The sequence below is a fragment of the Ictidomys tridecemlineatus genome, chromosome 3 (assembly GCF_052094955.1).
Source record: "Ictidomys tridecemlineatus isolate mIctTri1 chromosome 3, mIctTri1.hap1, whole genome shotgun sequence".
NCBI classification, from domain to species: Eukaryota; Metazoa; Chordata; class Mammalia; order Rodentia; family Sciuridae; genus Ictidomys; species Ictidomys tridecemlineatus.
This window is the reverse complement of record NC_135479.1, coordinates 89,376,114-89,393,614: the sequence shown is the minus strand read 5'-3', so window position 1 is coordinate 89,393,614 and position 17,501 is coordinate 89,376,114. Positions and strand designations below refer to the sequence as shown.

The 17,501-nt window shown below is 40.5% G+C and overlaps 1 protein-coding gene across 2 annotated transcripts in view; it reads left to right on the top strand.

Moving 5' to 3' along the window:
• The window catches only part of Slc9a9 (solute carrier family 9 member A9), a 541,578-nt gene that overhangs the window by 247,440 nt on the left and 276,637 nt on the right, over positions 1-17,501 (top strand). Inside the window, exon 8 of one of the 2 annotated variants that reach the window (XM_078043469.1) lies at positions 3,284-3,384. In XM_078043469.1, coding sequence (XP_077899595.1) covers positions 3,284-3,384 — 101 coding nt within the window. Of the gene's footprint in view, positions 1-3,278; positions 3,385-17,501 lie in introns of both variants that reach the window. The other variant, XM_078043468.1, reaches the window with a different exon arrangement.

Below are 17,501 nucleotides of genomic sequence, written 5' to 3'. Positions count from 1 at the left end.
TCAATACTAGTACTCTTGATCAGGTCTGATCTTAGACTATCAACAGCCTTTTAAAAAATGCAATGTAGGGAAAGTAGTGGGCAGAGAACATCAGGATTGGCTATCCTAGGGTCGAGAGGAAGAACTGAAGGTCCAGCATCATGAACATAGTCTGAACTGGAAGTGATAACCTGGCTGGGCTCTGCCTCCTTTTCATGCTTGTGACCGTCACTAGCCTATAGGATAAGCCAAGCCAGCTATCACTATGGATTTAAAAAGTATCCATAACTACTTTATAGAAGGGAACCTGCAAACAATGCAGAAATGACATATTTGCCATATCTGGGACACTGTGTCCTTGGATCCTTTCTTTGACATTAGGGAGTAGGGAGGATGGGTGGAGTTCCTGAAGGATCCTGGGTGGGGTGGGAGTGTCCTTGTTCTAGTATGCTCTTCACCCAGAATAGCTGGATGGGGCAAAAGTGAGTCAGAGTTGGGGAAGAAAGCCAGAGGATCAATGTCAACTCTGAGGACTTGAGGCCAGAGAGAAGACACAAAAAGACAAAAAACGATGGCCAAAAATCCCAGAGGAAAGAGAAGAAAGGAATGTGGCCACAAGGGATCAGAGCCCAAGGTAAGAAATGCAAACTGTTGGAGTCTTTTTCCATGAGGACTGGCCCTGAGATTCACTGAACAGCTGCTAAAAGGCTCCGTTCTAATGAGGGTGTCTACAAAGAGTCAAGATGAATAAAATATGGTCTCTGCCCACAATGAATGGCAAGCTTGGGAAGACAAGCTCCACACTGAGAACTGGATAGAAAGTGCCAAAGCTGTATGCAAGCTATTGGGACTGTAAAAATTCAGAGAAAGACAACTGTGTCTGGAATAGTCCAAGAGACTCTTGGCCAACTATTCCAAAAAATAATTTGAAAAGTGGTATTTTTATGCAGAGAGGGACCTGGGCTTGGCCTCGAAGATAGGTAGAATGGAAGCCAGGGCTATGCAGTAAGTACCCCAGGAAGGGAAGACCAGTATTTGCCCTGGTGGAGGTGGGACTGACTGGAGCTGCACATGGCAGATGAGCCTTAGAGGACCAGAGGGCTCCAGCTGTAGAGAAATGGACCATGAGTTCATACAAGTGGGATGGAGGCTGCTGTGGAATACCTTGGAATGTTCTTTAAGAGGCTGAGTCTCTCGCTCTGTGGTCCACAACTAGCTGCTGAAGGTTTCTGCTCAGAAGAGGGACTTTCTTGTTTTTAACAAGAGGAGATCTGGTCCAGGGGATGGGTCAAAGGAAAGGGAATCGAACCAAGAGAAAACCATAGTGAACTGTGAAGAAGCATCAGAATGGAACCCAATGTTTAGAAAGGAGACTCTCTGGGACCTGTGATAGGTTGTTCACAAGAGATGAAGAAGGGAAGACTCGAAGTCTACCCCAAAGCTTGGTCCTGGAGAATGACACCTCCCCTGACAGAAATAAAATAAGTCAGAACTGGTTTCCAACAGCAAAAGTGATCCTACCTAGTGCTGTGGTATGTCGGGCCTTCTACCGCTTGTTCACGATGAAGTGCCATCCTCAACTAACCTGCACACCACCATATCAACAGTGCTTATATTTATTGGGCACCAACAGCTTAGAAAGGATAAGCTATGGGCCAAAGCCATGTCATCAATAGGTGAGCCCAGAATGAAAATGCACACTCCCAGTCACTTCTTCCTGTTGCGTCTTAATCACTAGCTGGAGTTATGTTGAAGATCACACGTGGTTTAGAACAGAGCAATAATAATGGTTACAGGAAGTGTCTGGCCATGCACAGCCTCATTTGGATCAACCTTGTAGGACAGGTTATTATCATCCTCACTTTGCACAAGAGGAAACTGAGGCATGAGGAAGTCAAGGAGGGTCATGCACTAGTAACAATGAACATGACACTAATAATATCATCTAATGTTCATTGAGAGGTGTACCATGTGCCAGAAGTTGCCCTGAGCATCTTGCATGGATTATCTCAGATTTTGCAAGGATGCCCAAAGGCAGGTGCTGTTATTATCTCAAGTTTACAGCTGAAGGAGCATAATTTAGGTTAAACAACTTGGCTAAGGCTGCACAGCTAGGACTTGCAGGGCCAACAGGCCTGAGGGAGGCAGATCCACCTGCATCCCCTCATCTCCCTTCCTGACTAAGGCAGAGTGTCCTCGGCTTGTAGCTCCAGGCTCTGCACCTTGGGGTTAACTCAGAACCCAGCCACTTTCTAGAGGTGATTAAGTAAAAAGAAGGCCCTGTAGCCCTTTGAGATCCTGTTACTTAAGCTTGGACTGAGCCTCCTCTTTTTTATATATATAATTTAGATTATATATTTATGAATATATTTATATTTACTTATTTCTTTTTTAAGAGCTTCCTCTTTAAGACAAATCAGAAGAGGAATTCTGAGGAATTCCTCTAGAAACAAAGGCTTCCCTCCTCCAAGCCACAAAAGGGGTTTTGAAAGAGGCCTAAGGGCAGCCCTTTTTCACTCCATAGAGTTGCTTTGGGGGTCTTGCTACTTCTATTTTCGGTGAAGATTTTTAAAAAAAAAAATTTATATCACTAACATAAAAAAAATTAATATCACTTTTGTTTCAGGGTGCTTTTCTGAGTTTTTAACATGTACTAATTGGTATACATGCCAATGAGGTAGACTGTAGTATTACCTCCACTTTTTGAAAGGACATCAGAAGCCCAGAGGGGTCAAGAAATGTAGATATGGTGAATACAAACCCATGTGGAGTCAGTTTCCGAGGCCACCGAGGTCATCCTGCCTCCTGGCACTCTGTGCTTTCTAAACCATTCAAAACATTTTTAGCAACTTCACCTCATGCCACTCTCCACACTGTGGGAACGGGCACTGTGTTTATTGCCAGCCCACACAGGACAGTGGAAGGCCAGGCTGCTCCCTGGGGATCTCCTTCTAGCCATACTCTCCTGGGCTCCTGGGTACCTGCCACAGCTCTCCTAAGGGCACACCCCACGCATGGCCTGAGGCCAACTTCCAGAGGTTTTGCACCCACAATCTGCTGGGTTTATACTCTTCCTAGACACCCCCGCTGTCTGAACACAGGTTTGAATTATTTTCATGGGCATGTTCAGCCCCCAGCAAAGCATGGAATTTGCTCTGGTCTTCGAGAAGGGCCCACTGAGATTGGCACTGAAAATCAGTCTTTCACTCTGAAATATCATTACCAGATCAGCTTTTCTCAGTCAGTACGGTGATGTAGCTGTCAAACCAGTTGGTGTTTCCCTTAACACATTTTATCACTTGACCAAATTTACCAAACTGTGTGAGTTCCCAATGCTGGAAACGGGCCTGTTCTTCCTCCTGTCCTGGAGTGCCTTCCTGTCTGCCGAGGCTGCCGGCCTAACAGGTCAGTACTTCATGCTGCACAGGGAGCTGTGTGTGTGTGTGTGTGTGTGTGTGTGTGTGTGTGTGTGTGTGTGAATGCACGTGTCTAGGTGTGTACTCCTCCCTGACCCAGCAGGAAGTGAAATGAAGTCTCTCTCAAGGAGTGAATGTGAATGATTTGTTCAGAATCAGCCTCTCCTTGGTACCCTGGGGAGAAATCATAATAATAATCCATCCATTTTATACATAATAGCTTCATAGAATGTCTCCAAAATGCTCTTCTCTCCTTGCTGGATGGGAGAGGGTGTTGAGACGACTGATTTATAGGGGTGATGGATGACTTTACAAATGGAAGTCTGCACTTAGTGGGAAAGGGTACACACATAATTGTTCCATAGAGAAAGACCTTGACTTTCCACCTGCCGTCAGCACAGGATCCAGTGTAGACAGCCTCCCCAGGAATGGCCATCTCCCACACACCAGTGTTTGCGATCTCTGCCTGTGCGCTTGGCAAGTCAGAAAACACAGATTCAACGTGGCAGCTTTGCACTTGTATGTCTCTTAGCACAGAAAGTCCATGTAGGGAGTCCTCTGACGTGGGGCAGCTGATAGAGGGGCAGTCCCAAGACCTGAGGGCCGTGGATCCTGTGATCTGGCTTCCACAATTAGGTCGCCTTTCTGTGACTGTGAGGGTTTATGCTTGAGTAGCTGCAGTGATTGGGTGCTTTTCCATGTAGAAGAATCACTGAGTCTCTGAGCAAATGTCAGAGCTATTTCTCTCCTAAAGGTTGATTCCCTGCTTCTCCTAGGTTTCAAACCTGAATCCTTTGCTGCCTTCTGCATCTTAACTGACAGTCACATGGTGAGAATCTCTGCTAAAGTATTAACCAATAACGAGACATGCTTCGCTGGGTACTTGCATTTTAGTAGGTGATGCTTTAAGTCTAAATAACAAATAACAATAAAAATTGACCTAAATTGAAGATGGACCATGAGCCAGGCTCTGGCTGGCTGCCTTTAACTGACGATCTCATTAATTTACAGAAAGACTCAAAATAAGACACTATCCCCATTTTACTCAGTCAACATTGAGTGGTAAACTAGGGTTTAAATTTAGGAAATGGAAGTCCAGATTCTGGACACTTGAATACCAAGCATAACTACTTTGATGGAAGCTCACCTGTGGATTATTATGCAGACCTCCAAGAGTGGGAAGATAGAGTCCTGGGAGCCTGACTGGTGTGCTTGATTCTGGCTGGTTTGGGCTCTCTTGTGAATTCTGTGGCAAATTGTTTTAGCAGTGACAGCCTTCTTCTCTCATCAACTGACCCAACTTACTGCAGAGCCTCAACAGTGCTGGTGCTAGAACAGAAAGCTGCCTGCCAATTCCAATGATCAAGATTCTGCCCCTATTAGGTCCTTGTACCCAAATTATTTTTAGTGCAAATTCTACTGTGTTAGTACATTGCCATGTTATTATGCATCTCAGAAAAAACAACAACACCAAGAGAATAATCATGTCCCTTAAGTGAAATAACATAGATAAACTATTGATATCATTGTCATTTCAAAAACTTGAGGGCCTGCCCCCATATTCTGTGCCCTGTTTAGTACTTGTTGTAAAATGATCTAATTAAAGTTGACAATAAGAATTAAACATTGGACCTTCCTGAAAGGTAAAGAAGTATGTTTAAACCACTGAATGTCTTTTAGTCTGCTGTTGAAGTTTAATGAATGCACATACTCTCTCTCTCTCTCTCACACACACACACACACACACTATTGCCTAAGAGTCATACAGTGCATTTCTGTGTGTGAAAATGATCTATCTCAAAATCACATAACATGAGCCATGCATATCATGGGACCGTTTAGTTGAGGATAAATACGAAAGTGTTCTGAGAGAGTTTTTCTGCAAGATAGGGCAGCTGTTTGTTTCTATAACTTGGCAATAAACATGATTCTGAGCTTTCTGGAAGACAAAGTCAAAAGGGAAACATGAGGAGATATATAGGAATAAAACAGCATTATAAAAGGAAATCACACTTATTTATAAAAATAGCAAACGTTTTTTTCCAGTACTAAAATTTTAGGAGAATTTATCACATGCATCCTTATGTAAGGAACTTTGAACATCAGAATGGAAAAATGTATTTAATGCTACTTTTAGAGAAGATGGAGATTCATTCTTCCTGTGGTCATTTCTCATACTGACCTTCTAGGAAATCTGAGGCTGGTGGTATCAAGTATAATCCTCCGAGTTCCTCCCAATTTTAATGATAAAATCTTTTAGTTCTAGTCCATAGGTAAACTAATGTGATGCAAAGTTAAAATCTGGGGGAAAAATTTTAATGCTCAATAAATTAATATATAATATGGAATGCAGTGAATTAAAATGGAATGGGCTGTTAGTTTATGAGTTATTACGTACCAGGCAGAAGTCACGGGCCTCGCTTACATGGTCAGGGCTCACTAAAAGCACTTTACTCCTAGAGAGGGTGGCAGTGTGCATGGTACAGAATCCTCTAGCCCTGACCCTCCAAAGTGGGTCTTCAAGGACATCCACCAAGTGAACAGGACTCTAGGCCTGCCACCCTTGCTTCACACATTCTATAGCTTCTGTGAGTTGGGTTTTCACATAAGATTTCATGTGAAAAAGGGATTTCTGCTGCCTTAAGGAAAGCATACCTCTTTTAAAGTGTAAAAGTGCATTTTTTTTCATGTTTTCTTACTCCTATGTTAATATGTGTTTGTTGTAAAAATTTTAGAAAATGTAGATTCACGAAAGGACATAAAATTAGAATCACTTATATTCTTATTTCCTATCAATAATTATTACTAATACTTGTCTGTGTCTATTTAGTTAGAAATATATGTACATATAGATGTTTATGTGTTAACATGCATTTACATATGCACTCAAATATAGACACACTTATTTGCAAAAAAACCCCAAACTTTCTGTATATATATGTGTGTGTGTGTATATATATAGAAATAAAATTACGGTCTGCGGCGCGCGCTGGGGATCGGCAGGGAGCCGGAGCGGGAGAACAGCGAGGAGAGGGAGAACAGCGATACGGATTCGGGGGGCCCCTGCCAGTGATACATCGGCAGCGCTTGGTGCGGAGTTCCGGCTTGAGACAGAGGAGAGAAGCGGCGGTTCCAGTCACCGGTCTGACCACGGAGGACGGCGGCCTCCATCTTGGAGAGATGATGTAATCATCCCATTGTTCTGCTGATCTCAGCTCATTCAGCTACGGAACAGGTGAATTCAGGCTGGTATTTGCCTTCGTCTAGCAGACAGATTTCTTGCTCAGGATCGGGACTAGGGATCCTGTGGAGAATACTCTTGAAGGCTCGTGCCTGGCAAGGCGTGCGCCGGGCACTGAGCAGCGGGACTTGGGTTCCCGGGACTTGGGTTCCCGGGGCTAACCGGGCCCAGGTCTGAGGAATCTGCGGAGACTGCCTGTGAAGGCGAGCTCCGAGTGGAGCGTGCGCTGAGCTTGGGGTGACTGGGTTCTGACTCCCGAGACAGTTTTGGCCTGGGGCTGGGGAACCCCGGGGGTCGCTCGCTGGGGCCAGCTCCCAGCGGAGAGAGTGTATCCGGATCGGAAAGGCGGGGTTCTTGCTACCTAAGCTGCTTTGGCCCAAGGCTAGGGAACCGGCGGTGACTGCTTCTCGGCCAGGGTCCTGCTGGGTGCTGTGGGGGCAGAGTGGAGCTTCCACCTGCGCCCAGAGCAGGCCAAGTGACCCGCCGGCGTGGTACCATGAAACCCCAAATGCAGCTGGTGTTGAAGAGAGAAGCCGCCCACGCTTAGAATAGGACCAGCGACCCACTGGCAAGACAGGCCAGGTAGCTTGCCAACGTGGTGGACATGTAACACTGAAGCAGTCACGTCACACTGGTTGGAGTGGGGGTGGAGCAGGGTCGCCGCCCGGGTCCGGAGGGGGCTCAGCGACCCGTTGGAGAGGTAGTCAGGTACCCCCATTGGGAGTGGGGGCTGTGCAGAACTGCGACCCACAGGCCTAGAGGTCTGCCAGCGTGGTAGACACGTCACACCAATTGGAGTGGGGGCACAGCAGAGCTGCCACCCACATCCAGATCAGGACCAACGACCCCAGGGTGTGGTAGTTACGTTACCACAATTGGAGTGGGGTCAGAGCAGAACAGCCACCAGTGCCTGCAGTGGGGGCAGACCTGCGACCAATTAGCGTGGTAGACAGACCACCCTAATTAGGGGAGGAGCACAGCCACTACCCGCCCTGCAAGGGAGACTTCCCAACTATACAAGAGCAATATAAATAAATAGGAGGTAAATTTCAAAAACACAACAGTTGCACCAAGCAGGAAGAAACGCGAGCAGTATGAAAAGACAAGGAAAGAAAGGTCCACAAGCAATGCAGGTCAACTCAACTTTAGAAGAGGTAATAGCTGCAACAGACGGAATGTCAGATAAAGAGTACAGGATATATATGCTTCAGATGATCTGGAGTCTCAAGGAAGACATGAGACAGCAAAATCAGACAATGAAAGATCACATTGACAAACAAATCCAGGAAGTAAAAGATCAATTTCACAGGGAGATAGAGGTAATAAAAAACAAACAAATTGAAATCCTGGAAATGCAGGAATCATTAAACCAACTTAAAAACTCAATTGAGAATACTAACAGCAGATTAGATCACTTAGAAGAGAGAACATCAGACAATGAAGACAAAGTATTTCAACTGGAAAAGAACATAGACAGCTCAGCAAGTCTGCTAAGAAACCATGAGCAGAACATCCAAGAATTATGGGACAATATCAAAAGACCAAATTTAAGAGTCATTGGGATACAGGAAGGCACAGAGCTCCAAACTAAAGGAATAAACAGACTATTCAGTGAGATTATACAAGAAAACTTCCCAGACTTGAAGAATGAGACAGAATCACAAATCCTAGAAGCCTACAGGACGCCGAATGTGCAAAATCATAAGAGATCCACACCTAGACACATTATAATGAAGATGTCCAACATACAGAATAAGGAGAGAATTTTAAAAGCTGCAAGAGAAAGAAAGCAGATTACATTTAGGGGCAAACCAATCAGGATAACAGCTGATCTCTCAACACAGACCCTGAAAGCTAGAAGATCCTGGAATAACATATTTCAAACACTGAAAGAAAATGGGTTCCAACCAAGAATCGTGTATCCGGCGAAATTAAGCTTCAGGATAGAAGATGAAATTAAAACCTTCCATGATAAACAAAAGTTAAAAGAATTCGCAGCTAGAAAACCATCTCTTCAAAAAATCCTTGGCAAAACATTACAGGAAGAGGAAATGGAAAATAACACTGAAAACCAACAATGGGAGATAGGACAGTAAAGGGGGAAAAATAGTCAAAGAGGATAACAAATCAGGTTTAGAAACATCAATAAACAAATATGGCTAGAAGAACAAATCATATCTCAATAATAACCCTAAATGTTAATGGCTTAAATTCACCAATTAAGAGACACAGGCTAGTAGAATGGATCACAAAAGAAGACCCAACAATATGCTGCCTACAGGAGACGAGACGCATCTGATAGAAAAAGATATTCATAGACTGAAGGTGAAAGGTTGGGAAAAATCATACCACTCATATGGAATGCGGAAACAAGCAGGAGTGTCCATACTCATATCTAATAAAATAGATTTCAAACCAAAGTTAATCAAAAGGGATAAAGAAGGACACTTCATACTGCTCAAGGGAACCATACACCAACAAGACATAACAATCATAAATATATATGCCCCAAATAATGGTGCAGCTGTGTTTATCAAGCAAACTCTCCTCAAGTTCAAGAGTCTAATAGACCACCATACAATAATCATGGGAGACTTCAACACACCTCTCTCACCACTGGACAGATCTTACAAACAAAAGTTAAATAAAGAAACTATAGAACTCAATAACACAATTAACAACCTAGACTTAATTGACATATATAGACTATACCACCCCAAATCAAGTAGTTACACTTTTTTCTCAGCAGCACATGGAACCTTCTCAAAAATAGACCATATATTATGTCACAGGGCAACTCTTAGACAATATAAAGGGGTAGAGATAATACCATGCATCTTATCTGATCATAATGGAATAAAACTGAAAATCAACGATAAAAGAATGAAGGAAAAATCAAGCATCACTTGGAGAATGAACAATAGGTTGCTGAATGATCAATGGGTTTTAGAAGACATCAAGGAGGAAATTAAAAAATTCCTAGAGTTAAATGAAAACACAGACACAACATATCAGAATCTATGGGACACATTGAAAGCAGTTCTAAGAGGAAAATTCATTGCTTGGAGTTCATTCCTCAAAAAAAGAAAAAACCAACAAATAAATGATCTCATACTTCATCTCAAAATCCTAGAAAAAGAAGAGCAAAACAACAGCAAAAGAAGTAGAAGGCAAGAAATAATTAAAATCAGAGCTGAAATAAATGAAATTGAAACAAAAGAAACAATTGAAAAAATTGACAGGACTAAAAGTTGGTTCTTTGAAAAAATAAATAAAATTGACAGACCCTTAGCCATGCTAACGAAGAGAAGAAGAGAGAGAACTCAAATTACTAACATACGGGATGAAAAAGGTAATATCACAACAGACACTTCAGAAATACAGAAGATAATCAGAAATTATTTTGAATCCTTATACTCCAATAAAATAGAAGATAGTGAAGGCATAGATAAATTCCTTAAGTCTTATGACCTGCCCAGATTGAGTCAGGAGGATATAGACAACCTAAACAGACCAATAACAATAGAGGAAATAGAAGAAACCATCAAAAGATTACCAACTAAGAAAAGCCCAGGACCGGATGGGTATACAGCAGAGTTTTACAAAACCTTTAAAGAGGAACTAACACCAATACTTTTCAAGCTATTTCAGGAAATAGAAAAAGAGGGAGAACTTCCAAATTCATTCTACGAGGCCAACATCACCCTGATTCCGAAACCAGACAAAGACACTTCAAAGAAAGAAAACTACAGACCAATATCTCTAATGAACCTTGACGCAAAAATCCTCAATAAAATTCTGGCGAATCGGATTCAAATACATATCAAAAAAATTATACATCATGATCAAGTAGGATTCATCCCTGGGATGCAAGGCTGGTTCAATATACGGAAATCAATAAATGTTATTCACCACATCAATAGACTTAAAAATAAGAACCATATGATCATCTCGATAGATGCAGAAAAAGCATTCAACAAAGTTCAGCATCCCTTTATGTTCAAAACTCTAGAAAAATTAGGGATAACTGGAACATACCTCAACATTGTAAAAGCAATCTACGATAAGCCACAGGCCAGCATCATTCTGAATGGAGAAAAATTGAAGGCATTCCCTCTAAGATCTGGTACAAGACAGGGATGCCCTCTCTCACCACTTCTGTTCAACATAGTCCTCGAAACACTGGCCAGAGCAATTAGACAGACAAAAGAAATTAAAGGCATAAAAATAGGAAAAGAAGAACTTAAATTATCACTATTTGCAGATGATATGATCCTATACCTAGCAGACCCAAAAGGGTCTACAAAGAAGCTATTAGAGCTAATAAATGAATTCAGCAAAGTGGCAGGATATAAGATCAACACGCATAAATCAAAGGCATTCCTGTATATCAGTGACAAATCCTCTGAAACGGAAATGAGGACAACCACTCCATTCACAATATCCCCCCAAAAAATAAAATACTTGGGAATCAACCTAACAAAAGAGGTGAAAGATTTATATAATGAAAATTATAGAACCCTAAAGAAAGATATAGAAGAAGACCTTAGAAGATGGAAAAATATACCCTGCTCATGGATAGGTAGAACTAACATCATCAAAATGGCGATATTACCAAAAGTTCTCTATAAGTTCAATGCAATGCCAATCAAAATCCCAATGGAATTTCTTGTAGAAATAGATAAAAGAATCATGAAATTCATATGGAATAATAAAAGACCCAGAATAGCAAAAACAATGCTAAGCAGGAAGAGTGAATCAGGCGGTATAGCGATACCAGACTTCAAACTATACTACAGAGCAATAGTAACAAAAACAGCATGGTACTGGTACCAAAACAGGCGGGTGGACCAATGGTACAGAATAGAGGACACAGAAACCAATCCACAAAACTACAACTATCTTATATTTGATAAAGGGGCTAAAAGCATTCAATGGAGGAAGGATAGCATCTTCAACAAATGGTGCTGGGAAAACTGGAAATCCATTTGCATCAAAATGAATCTGAACCCCTATCTCTCGCCATGCACAAAAGTTAACTCAAAATGGATTAAGGAGCTTGATATTAAATCAGAGACATGGCATCTGATAGAAGAAAAAGTTGGTTATGATCTACATACTGTGGGATCGGGCCCCAAATTCCTCAATAGGACACCCATAGCGCAAGAGTTAACAACTAGAATCAACAAATGGGACTTACTCAAACTAAAAAGTTTTTTCTCAGCAAAAGAAACAATAAGAGAGATAAACAGGGAGCCTACATCCTGGGAACAAATCTTTAATCCACACACTTCAGATAGAGCCCTAATAACCAGAATATACAAAGAACTCAAAAAATTAGACAATAAGATAACAAATAACCCAATCAATAAATGGGCCAAGGACCTGAACAGACAGTTCTCAGAGGAGGACATACAATCAATCAATAAGTACATGAAAAAATGCTCACCATCGCTAGCAGTTAGAGAAATGCAAATCAAAACTACCCTAAGATACCACCTCACTCCAGTAAGATTGGCAGCCATTAGGAAGTCAAACAACAATAAGTGCTGGAGAGGATGCGGGGAAAAGGGCACTCTTGTTCATTGCTGGTGGGACTGCAAATTGGTGCAGCCAATTTGGAAAGCAGTATGGAGATTTCTTGGAAAGCTGGGAATGGAACCACCATTTGACCCAGCTATTCCCCTTCTCGGTCTATTCCCTAAAGACCTAATAAGAGCATGTTACAGAGACACTGCTACAACGATGTTCATAGCAGCACAATTCACTATAGCAAGATTATGGAATCAGCCTAGATGCCCTTCAATAGATGAATGGATAAAAAAAATGTGGCATTTATACACAATGGAGTATTACTCTGCATTAAGGAACGACAAAATCATAGAATTTGGAGGGAAATGGATGGCATTAGAGCAGATTATGCTAAGTGAAGCTAGTCAATCGTTAAAAAACAAATACCAAATGACCCCTTTGATATAAGGGGAGTAAACAAGGACAGGGTAAGGACGAAGAGCTTGAGAAGAAGATTTACATTAAACAGGGATGAGAAAAGGGGAGGGGAGGGGAGGGGAGGGGAGGGGGGATAGTAGAGAATAGGACAGACATCAGAATACATCAGACACTAGAAAGGCAATATGTCAATCAATGGAAGGGTAACTGATGTGAAACAGCAATCTGTATACGGGGTAAAGTTGGGAGTTCATAACCCACTTGAATCAAACTGTGAAAGATGATGTATTAAGAACTGTGTAATGTTTTGAACGACCAACAATAAAAAAAAAAAAGAAATAAAATTACATATGCATGCATATATATATATATATATGTAATTATATTCCTGTACTTATTAAGTAATTTGCTCGTTTTACAGGACCATTTATGGTAGAAGTTTTTCATGATATTAAGTAGTATATCAACTCTCCATAATTTATTTTACATGATTATTTGAAGTCTTTACTATTATTATTGTAATGATAATCCCTACAGCTAGGTGTATTAATTTTTATTGACATAACCACATAAGAATAAAAGTTCTGAGTTAATACAAAGACTAGGATTTTAAAGTTTTGGAGAGGTTTATCTAAATTTTCCTCTGGAAATTTCTTGTCCCTGTCTACCTACCATGTGGAAGAGGTTTTATTCACTCATGCCTTCTCCAACCTAAGACTTAGTAACCATGGCTAACCACGTTCCATTTCATTTTGGTTGACATTACATTTTTGCTGAAGAAAATAATTTTAATGCAGAAAAATTGAAAGCATTCCCTCTAAAAACTGGAAGAAGACAGAGGTTCCCTCTGTCACCATTTCTATTTACCATAGTTCTTGAGACTCTAGCCAGAGCAATGAGACTGACAAAAGAAATTAAAGGGATATGGACAGGAAAAGAAAAACTCAATTGTAAATGATATGATTCTATACCTAGAAGACTGAAAACATTTCACCAGGAATCTCCTGAACTAATAAATGAATCCGGCAAAGTAGCTGGATATAAAATCAACACCCATAAATCAAAGGCATTTCTCCACTGAAAGAGAAACTAGTAAAACCTCCCCATTTACAATAGCCTCAAAAAATTAAAAATAAAATGCTTGGTAATAAATTTAACAAAAGAGATGAAATACCTCTACAATGAAAACTACAATATTCTAAAGAAAGAAATTAAAAAGATCTTAGAAGATGGAAAGATCTCCCTTGTTCTTAGATAGGCAGAATTAATATTGTCAAAATGACCATACTACCAAAACCACTATACAGATTCAATGCAACCTCAATCAAAATCCCAATGGCATTCCTTATAGAAATAGAAAAAGCAATCAAGAAATTCATCTGGAAAAATAAGAGACCCAGAATAGCCAAAGCAATCTTTTAACAAGAAGAGTGAAGCTGGAGGCATTACTCTTCCAGACCTAAAACTATACTGCAGAGCAATAGTAACAAAAACAGCATGGTATTGGCACCAAAATAGACCTGTAGACCAATGAGTCTAACCTACATAACTACAGCTCTCCTATATTAGACAAAGGCACTAAAAACGTACATTGGAGGAAAGATATCCTCTTCAACAAATGGTGTTGAGAAAACTGGAAATCCACATGTAACAAAATGAAATTAAACCTCTGTCTCTCACCATGCCCAAAACTCAACTCAAAGTGGATCAAGGACCTAGGAATTAAACCAGAGACCTTGCACCTAATGGAAGAAAAAGTAGGCCCAAATCTCCATCACATTGGATTAGGCCCTGACATTCCTAATAAGACTCCTGTAACACAAGAATTAAAACCAAGAATCAATAAATGGGATGGATTCAAACTAAAAAGCTTCTTCTCCACAGAAGAAACAATCAGTGAGGTGAACAAAGAGCCTACAGAATGGGAGCAAATATTTACCACAAGCACATCAGATAGAGCACTGATCTCTAGGATATATAAAGCACTCAAAAACTTTAACGCCAAAAAAAAAATAACCCCGTCAATAAATGAGCCAAGGACCTGAACAGACACTTCTCAGAAGAAGATATACAATCAATTACAAACATATGGAAAAAATGTTCAACATCTCTAGCAATTAGAGAAATGCAAATCAAAACTAAGATTTCATCTCACTCCAGTCAGAATGGCAGCTATCAAAAATACAAACAACCATAAGTGTTGGCGAGGATGTGGGGGAAAAGGCACATTCCTACATTGCTGGTAGGACTGCAAATTGGTGCAGCCAATCTGTAAAGCAGTATGGAGATTCCTTGGAAAACTTGGAATGGAACCACCTATTTGACCCAGCTATCCCACTCCTTGCTTTATACTCAAAGGACTTAAAAACAGCCTACTACAATATCAAAGTTTATAGCAGCACAATTCATAATAGCCAAATTATGGAACTAACCTAGATGTCCTTTAGTAGATAAATGGATAGGGAAATTTTGGTATATATACACAATGGAACATTATTCAGCATTAAAAGAGAATAAAATCATGGCATTTGCAGGTAAATGGATGAAGTTGGAAAATATAATGCTAAGTGAAGTAAGCCAATCCCTAAAAAAACAAAGGCCAAATGTTTTCTTTGATATGAGGATGCTGACTCATAATGGCCATGGGGGAGGGGGAAGCATGAGAGAAATGGAGAAACTTTAGATAGGGCAAAGGGGAGGGAGGGGAGTGGAGAGGGCAAAGGGGTAGGAATGATGGTGGAATGAGTTAGACATCATAACCCTAAGTACGTGTATGAAGACACAAATGGTATGAAAATACTTTGTGTACAATCCATGACTTGAAAAATTGTGCTCTATATGTGTAATATGACATGAATTGCATTCTGCCATCATGTATAGTAAATTAGAATAAATAAACAATTTAATTTAAAAACAGAATTTTAAGTACATGTCTGTATTTGTTGGCATTTCTTCTTCAGCCAACTACTTGTCTATCCTCTTTTTCCTTTTCTCCTGTTGAAATGCTGATCTTGGTTTGTCACATTGTGTTTTAATTGCTCTTTACCTATTAAGAAAATTAACCTTTTGACTCTCTTTCAGGCTAGAAATATTTTTCCAATTTATACTTGTACCTTTTAAAACATGTGACATTTCGTTTGGGTCAGGGAAAGTAGTTAGTATGCACATTTTCAAGTTTTGTGTGTTAATTGTATCTCCTCCTTAGAAAGTCAAAGTGTTTCTCTAACAATAATATGTTTTCTTCTAATAGGTGTCTGGTTTTATTTTTACAGTGGAATCCAAATGGAATTTGTTTTGTTATGAGGCATGTGTCTATAGGAATTTAATTTTTTTTCTTGATGGTTAATCACTTATCCTATCAACCTTTTTCTAGAAATTTGGAATGTTTATACTATTTCATTTATTTCAGCTTTGTGGTTCATTTTAATATCTAGTAAATCAATCTCTCATACCCATTCCCCATTTTTCAAAAGTTCTTGAGCTACATATTTAGTATTCCACATGGACCTGAAAATAACTTCAGTTTCCAAATAGAAGATAACTTTGGGATTCCAACTGGGGACACATGATATTTTTAGATTAATTGAAGAGAAGTCGTGTTTTTATAACCTGAGTCTTCCCACACAGGAATATGTTATGTCTATCCATTTATTTAAGTCATATTTTATGATCCTCAGTAAATTTTTATAGTCGTCTTCACATTAGATCTACAAATTTCTTGTTAAGTATCTTTTTAACTACCTTATATTTTGGGGTGCTATAATGAATGGAAACTTCTTCCACTGTAAGCTTCTAGCTGGTTATCGTGTGTGTGTGTGTGTGTGTGTGTGTGTGTGTGTGTGTGTGTGTGTGCGCACGCGCATCTAGATCTATCTGCCCTATTTGATCGACTCTTTGAAGCTCTTAAATTCAGATCTAGAGCTGATGTGCTGGATTAGGATTAACAGGCAGAAGTTACCATGGGCTGTCAGCTCGACAGCATTAACTGAAGCCTCCTAGCACTCAGTAAATACATTCTGAGCAATGAAATGAATGATTTTAACTCAATTAAAGGGAAAACTTCCCAAATCTGAATAACAGACTAGTAATTGATATATAAGGTCATAAGTGCTTGGCTGCTTGATGACATTCTTGCACCTTCTTTACGTCCCCTGGCCAGGATATTCCTGAAGAGATCCATATATCAAGGAAATGATTTATCATAAATTGTATTCATCTGTACTTTGTTTTCCTAGCTAGCAATTTAAAAATAAAGCTACATAGTCCTGAGGAGAAGAGCACAGTAAAGAGGGGCATGGTGATCAGGTGTGAGGCTGGGCTGCTTGACACCCCATCTTACTCTCCCTGGGAATCATACCCTGATGTCTCTTAGGGAACGAACCTTAACCAGATGTCCCACCCTCCTGTGCTAAAGAGAAGGAGGACTCTGAAGCTATGTCAGTCAGGCACCCTTTCCCTGGAATGTGAAATCTAGCAGGGAGATGCCAGGAGGATGTAAAGCTCTCCACATCTGTTCTTTCCAGCAGCGGAGCCCTACTGAGCCTTCCTCTTGATTCTTGCCACCAGGTCCCCAGAACTGCCAAGAGAGAGCTCTCAGGCTCCTTCCACTGATCTCATTCTGGTTTCAGCAGGTGGAGTCCATTTTTATTGCTTACAAAGAAACTGAAATGGTACAAGTAAAAGAATAAACCAGAAGCTATTTTAACCAAAGAAACTGCATAACTTGGGGACCCTTAGAAAGGAAGTAAGGTTCAAAGGCAGTACAATCTCCAGACTGGGATCCTTGGGACCATCTTGTGCCAGGTGCACACTTAGCAACAAACAAAAGGAATCAAGCTTTTAAAGACAGATTGCACGGGGTTCATTATGCTGCCATTATGGCTGCCATTTCAGCTTCTTGTCACGAGCACTTCACT